At 36.0% G+C, this 6000-nt stretch overlaps 2 protein-coding genes across 10 annotated transcripts; one reads left to right on the top strand and one right to left on the bottom strand.

The window, feature by feature from the left end:
- Positions 1-226: 226 nt before the first annotated feature.
- Positions 227-2705, top strand: LOC129723901 (spermidine synthase). Of its 7 annotated transcripts, none has more exons than XM_055678392.1 (6): positions 228-346; positions 708-1076; positions 1250-1389; positions 1537-1560; positions 1750-2347; positions 2409-2705. In XM_055678392.1, the coding sequence occupies exons 3-6, from the start codon at positions 1253-1255 to the stop codon at positions 2541-2543; spliced, it is 894 nt and encodes a 297-aa protein (XP_055534367.1). In that variant the 5' UTR covers positions 228-346; positions 708-1076; positions 1250-1252; the 3' UTR covers positions 2544-2705. The 7 variants fall into 7 exon arrangements, with proteins under 7 accessions (XP_055534365.1, XP_055534367.1, XP_055534366.1 ...); XM_055678391.1 differs by having other exon boundaries at positions 708-1125; XM_055678396.1 differs by having other exon boundaries at positions 237-346; positions 708-1125; positions 1466-1560.
- Positions 2706-3060: 355 nt separating this feature from the next.
- On the bottom strand, positions 3061-4940 carry LOC129723900 (zinc finger protein 596-like). Of its 3 annotated transcripts, none has more exons than XM_055678387.1 (4): positions 4718-4935; positions 3786-4668; positions 3370-3602; positions 3061-3311 (listed from the first exon to the last, which is right to left on the bottom strand). In XM_055678387.1, exons 1-4 carry the CDS (start codon positions 4907-4909, stop codon positions 3126-3128), a joined length of 1494 nt encoding a protein of 497 aa, XP_055534362.1. In that variant the 5' UTR covers positions 4910-4935; the 3' UTR covers positions 3061-3125. The 3 variants fall into 3 exon arrangements, with proteins under 3 accessions (XP_055534362.1, XP_055534361.1, XP_055534364.1); XM_055678386.1 differs by having other exon boundaries at positions 3657-4668; positions 4718-4933; XM_055678389.1 differs by lacking the exon at positions 3061-3311 and having other exon boundaries at positions 3558-3580; positions 4718-4940.
- Positions 4941-6000: the final 1060 nt, after the last annotated feature.

The following is a 6000-nucleotide window of genomic DNA, read 5'->3' as shown; positions in this document are numbered from 1 at the left end:
CACCCTCCTACTATTTTTTTTATCAAATTATGGCGTTTTTGTGTAACAGTAATTACAAAACAAAATAATAGCAGTGCATTACTAACTAAATAGTGTATCCAACTGCATAAAAGATATGTTGTTTGTGATAAACATAGCTACAATATTGATGATGTTCCTTAGGGGGGTGGGCGTATTATACCAGTTTACCCTATGAGAGTAAAATCGAATGTCGCTAGTCGACAACTCCAATTTTCAACTTAAGCATAGTTTACAGTTCCAAGCGAAGTGAAAAATTTGACAAGTGAAAAAGCATAAATTTTCGCTTGCGAAATCTGTCGTTAAAACCCGTTTGTGGAACACGCAGGTATTACACCAGCCTGCAGTTTACAGTTTAAGTGAAGCGAATTTCACAAGTTTACACTCCGAGCGAAATGAAAATTGGCTGCAACTGACAGAATATAAACGCACGCAAGTTTTCGCTTGCTGTTGCTTTTTTCACTACCGTTTGCATGCGTGAAAAAAGTAAACCCCAGTGAAAAAGATGAGATCCACATCCTTTGATTTCGCTGGTTCGAATTTATTTACAGTTCCAAGCGAAGTGAAATTTTTGCAGGTTGCTTTTTTCACGAGCGTGAAAAAATGTACATTTTGTATGAGATTTTCACTTCGCTTGGAACTCTAAATAAGGCTTTAATGCATAATGAATATATAATTTTCATTTACAGCTTGCTCACAAAATATATTACATGTTGCTAATGAACTACTTAAACAAACAATGCAGCAAACAAAACTACCGTTGCACTACTAGGCTGTCAGTTTGAGAGAGCGAAAAAAGAAATTTGACAAAGAATGATTATCACAGAAGTCTAAATAGGTCTAAATAGTCATGCAAAGGGCAATATTTCGATATCAATCATTAGCGTTTTCTCGAATTAGTTACCTTATTGAAAATTACTTTGCAAAATCTCTACTGTCGTTATCAAATTCACAGTCTGTACTTTATATGGTGTTAGTTTTTAAGAATTGCGTAACACAGCAACAACTTGAAAACGTTTCGCTCCACTAGAATCGGTTAGGCGACACCGTTGCATTTTGTGAGTATTAGGCGCTAACTTCGAAAAAATCAAAGAAACTTAAGCAATTGTGAGTTAATTATGTTATGGTTCGAAACACTTATATTTAAGCATTACGTATCATAGTTATAACATTGAAACATTGCAAGGAAATTGTCTTAATCAATCAATGCTAACATGTAATGTCTTTAAAGCGAATGGTGACGATGGATTCCTCAGAATGGTTTAGTGAAGTTTCCGAACAACTGTGGCCAGGCCAGTGCTTTTCGTTAAAAATTAAGAAAGTGCTTCACGAGGAGCGGTCTAAATACCAAGATATTAAAATACTTGACACGTAAGTTGATAACGTTAAGAGTTCTTGACATTTATTAGGATTAGTTGACGAACACATGTTTGTGTCCAATCTGAAGGTTTTTGGTGCTGATAGTGTATATTGCTCGGAAAATGAAATTAATTGATCTACAGTTTCGTGTTTTTCCAGTTCATCTAATGATTGCAGTATGAGGCAAGTTTCAATATTTTCATTTTATTAATACTCATTTTATAATGCTTCACTTGTCTAATTGGCTATGCTTGTTGATCTTCCAAGTACTAGCAAGGTATAAAATTCTGTTTTTGTTTTAATATGAACAGCACCACTTCAATACCAATATTTTTTAAAATTATTTCAATTCCCTATGTCTGTCTTTTACAGTTTTACGTACGGAACTGTATTGGTGTTGGATGGAATTATCCAGTGTACACAACGCGACGAATTTGCCTATCAAGAGATGATTGCATTTCTTCCACTTTGTTCTCATCCAAACCCTAAGAAAGTACTCATCGTGGGCGGAGGAGATGGAGGTGTAGCTCGAGAAGTTGTCAAACACCCACTGGTGGAGGAGGTTCACCAAGTTGAAATCGACGATAGAGTTGTGGAATTATCCAAGAAATACCTTCCTTTCATGGCGTGTGGATTTGATTCGCATAAACTCCAGTTGACGATCGGTGATGGTTTTGAATATATGAAACAACGTGAAGGCGAGTTTGATGTTATTATTACGGATAGTAGCGATCCAGTTGGACCTGCAAAGTCTCTATTTAATGAATCTTATTTTGGGCTAGCCAAGAAAGCCTTAAAACCAAATGGAATTATTTGTTCACAAGGAGGATCATTATGGGTCGATGAAACGCTTGTCAAGGACACTTTATCTCACATTCGAAAACATTTTCCCGTCACTGGATATGGTATAGCGTCAGTACCATCTTATCCATGCGGACAGATTGGTTTTTTTATCGCCAGCCTGAATGAAGTAAATCGTTTGAGTACAAATATAGGTAGCAAAAGAAAAAACTTTTTTTTTTATTTTGCAGAACACAAAACTGAATGAACCTTCAAAAGTTTTTTCGAGCGAAGAAGTCGATAGATTGAAGCTTCGATACTATACAACAGAGATACACCGAACGGCATTTACTCTTCCGAGGTACGCTGCCAAGCTTCTTCATTAAATTGTAATGCATTTATGGATATTTCAATAATTCAACGAACGGTGATTTTTTTAAAGGGGTTAACAATATTTTCTCTAATTTGTTGATAAACTGGAACTCCACAAAACAAGGTACAAACCGAGCTCATGATTGTATTAAAATTTTTAAATAAACCTGAAAAAATCTGTTTCTATTTTTCTATTAAGATAGTCCAAAATATACAAAAATTCATGTATAATTCTACGCACTTTAATTCTAATTAATCTATTTCTACGCAGTGGTAAATAGCCAATAGACGAACAATATGAAGACGTGCACACTAACGATTTTTAAAGCATTTTTAATAGTTAACTTGAGAAAGGATTGACCGTTAAGTCGATTGTATAATGGGGCGATGCGGCGCACTGTGTCGAAACAGTTCAATAGTTTTCATTGTTGACTCACCGCGAGGAAAGACGCAGTTCATGCCGCATCATTTCCAGCATAGCATCGGCCTTACTATAGTGATTTGATAGTGTTACCGGTAGTGAACAGCATGTGAAATAGAAAATGATAGTGTAACACAAGTTTATTTATTATCTTTAGATAAAACAAGGATGTTTTTCATAGTTTGGGCGCATTAGCAATCATATTTATCTTATGAACTTTTGCTTTATGTACTTTCACATTATATTTTGTGTAAAATTTCTTTTCACATACATCACATACATATTTTTTTTCCTCTGAATGACGCCTCACGTGATTACGATAGCAAGTACGGGATTGTAATTTTTTACCACACAAATGACACTGAAAAAATCAACCGTGAAAACGTTGTTAGAGTTTGTTTTCATTTACGTATTCTCACCTCAAATGTTTTGCCCTCTATATGAGAATCCATGTGAGCAGTTCTGAAAGAAGCAGTTCGATAGCTCTTACCGCAAACGGTACACTGGAATGGCCTATCTCCATTATGTACTCGGAGATGTAGCGTAAGTTCTCCCGGCTGTGCAAAGAGTTTCCCACACTTGGTGCAACAATGTCGTTTCTCCAAACATTTCAGATGTTGGGCTAGCGATCTAGATGTTAAAAATTTTTTGTCTATAAGAAAAGATTCGATAGTTTAAAGCATTGCAAAGTAACTATTCATCATACCACAATGATAACAATGAAACTTTTTCTCTGTACAGTTTATGCGAAGATGTTGCTGTAATTCAGCCATAGATTCAAATTTTTCTAAACCACAATGGCAACATATATATGATTCATACTCGATATGCTTACTTTTAATGTGATTCGCCAAACGGGCTGAAGAAGCATACTCACACCCACAACCTTCGAAGGGACAAGAAAAATGTTTTAAATGTGACAGCACATGTTGCTTCATATCATCCAACTTATGATGTTGTTCTGAGCATAAACTGCAGATAAATGGTTTTTTGTTATCTACGGTTAATGACACGGAATGCTCATTCGAACGAATGTGATCACAAAGTTGATTATATTTCAGAAATACCATGTTGCAAATCTCACAGGTATGGTAAATAAAAAACTCGGCTACATTGGCGTTAGCCTCATGTAATTTCACATGTCGGAAATAGCGTGCTTTTCCAGTTATTTTTTTACCACAAATAGTGCAAATCGTTACACTATGTTCTTTGTTAGTCACGGGAGATATTTTTTCGATATGCTCTTTTTCATTACTATGTTTGCTCAATACACGACCGTCAGTGGCATCAAGTTTTTCCATGTCCAAGTAAGTCGTTGCTTCAATGCTGTTGTCATCTTCATTCAAATTTTCTTTAGTTACACTTAAAGAAGGCGATTCATCTTTATAGTTTTCGAGGTGATTCTTTAAGCTCTCAATTCCATTGTGTATCTGATGCTGGTTAATTTCGGAAGCTTCATCGAGGGTTACTTCGTAGCTTGCCTCATCTAAATACTCAATTAAACTTTCGTCAAATTTATGTGGAAACTCGAACTTTGTCACTTCATTTTTTAATTCCACAAGATTAATTTGTTTGCAGATTCCAATATCACTGGATGCAACTGTTTGTTGCAGTAACGTTTCTGTACGTTTGCATCTTTGTTTAAAAATGTAAAAACTCAGTAATGTTTCCCTGCAGATGTGGCATATTTTGCAAGGTATTCCATCGTTTTGAACAATCTAAAATCTAATTGGGTGATGAATGTACATGGAAGTATTAATAGAATACCTTAAGATCCACACAATATAAGATAATCTCAGGAATAGTTACTAGAAAACCATCAACAATAGCACTTGAAAATATGTTATAGACACGTTCACGCGATTGTGAAACGCATATTCGACACACAGTGTTCAAATCCATTTCAAGATTGTATTTATATTGAAATGTAGACATGTTTTTTGTGTGAACTGTAGACATGTTTAATGAAATAAGGGCATCTTCAGCGGTGGTCTGTTTTTGAAACAACTTTATACTAGATTTACACCAGCGAAACCTGAATAGAACCAGCTAATATAGACCAACTTTTCGTTCTCCGCACCGGTGTTGTATATCTTGTTGTTTTAAACCGCTGACATCTGTCAAACTGTCAACAATTTGATACCCCATGCTATCAGTTAATGAGACTCGTTATAATAAAAAACACTCAATATTTAACAAACGGAAATTCAATAATTTTTACGCACATTAAACGATTACTCTGGAAAGACACTTATATCCACAAGACTTTATGGATGTGACGGTTTGACCCGAGCGTCAATGACATTTCTCAGGATGGATTGGTATGATCTAAAATTTCTGCTCCGAAACCCTACTTGGTTTCGGAGGATCAGTGATACCAAATGTGCAGATTTGTCTGCAAAACGCAGATTTTTGGAGTCCGTGTGCAGATATTTATTGATTTGCAGATATTTGCAGTTTTTCCACGGTTTCTGCAGATTTTTGTCAAAGTCTCCTTATATTTGCGCAGATTTTCTTGAAATGTGTGCAGATTTTCACAGACTTTTGCCTGCGCGAGCGAAATTTTTTCGGATCACGGATATATTTTTTCAGATTTCGAGCACATTTTTCCGGTTTTTCGAGCAGTTGCAGACATTTTTCAAAAACATCTGGCATCTCTGCGGAGGATAGCGAAAAATATTTGATCGCGTAGATGTTCATCTTCCGTTTTCGTCTCATCAATCTTTTAAAATCTTGCAGTTCTTCAAACTTGGTTTGGGTTTTGAAGATATTGGGTGGCATTGCGCAGCTCGATTCGAACGATTTTCGCTATTTTCGAGTAGGTCACACACTGCCAGTTATGCTTCAAGCTTAAAAGGAGCAGTCATTGTCATTTGTCCTGCGGCTCATCTAACCCGCAAAGTCGAAAAATACGAAAAACGAAACATAACGCCCCCCAGCGATCATTTAGTTCTGTTCGAGTTGCTCGAAACAAAATGCACAATTTCACCCCAGTATTTTGAACGTTTTCAGTTCAGTGTCTTCAAGGACCATTTTTCTGGCCTCTTAAA

This window comes from Wyeomyia smithii, chromosome 2 (genome assembly GCF_029784165.1).
Source record: "Wyeomyia smithii strain HCP4-BCI-WySm-NY-G18 chromosome 2, ASM2978416v1, whole genome shotgun sequence".
Classification (NCBI taxonomy): domain Eukaryota; kingdom Metazoa; phylum Arthropoda; class Insecta; order Diptera; family Culicidae; genus Wyeomyia; species Wyeomyia smithii.
Note: the sequence above shows the minus strand (reverse complement) of the source record. Positions and strands in the feature narration are given on the sequence as shown.

Coding starts and splice junctions, on each gene's coding strand:
- LOC129723901 (XM_055678390.1), top strand. CDS start 1,238: ATGTCTTTAAAGCGAATGGTGACGATGGATTCCTCAGAATGGTTTAGT. Junction 1,561..1,749: donor TCTAATGATTGCAGTATGAG/GCAAGTTTCAAT, acceptor TGTCTTTTACAG/TTTTACGTACGGAACTGTAT. Junction 2,348..2,408: donor TTATCGCCAGCCTGAATGAA/GTAAATCGTTTG, acceptor TTTATTTTGCAG/AACACAAAACTGAATGAACC.
- LOC129723900 (XM_055678386.1), bottom strand. CDS start 4,909: ATGTCTACAGTTCACACAAAAAACATGTCTACATTTCAATATAAATAC. Junction 4,669..4,717: donor TATATTGTGTGGATCTTAAG/GTATTCTATTAA, acceptor ATTAGATTTTAG/ATTGTTCAAAACGATGGAAT. Junction 3,312..3,369: donor TAGAGGGCAAAACATTTGAG/GTGAGAATACGT, acceptor TGATTTTTTCAG/TGTCATTTGTGTGGTAAAAA.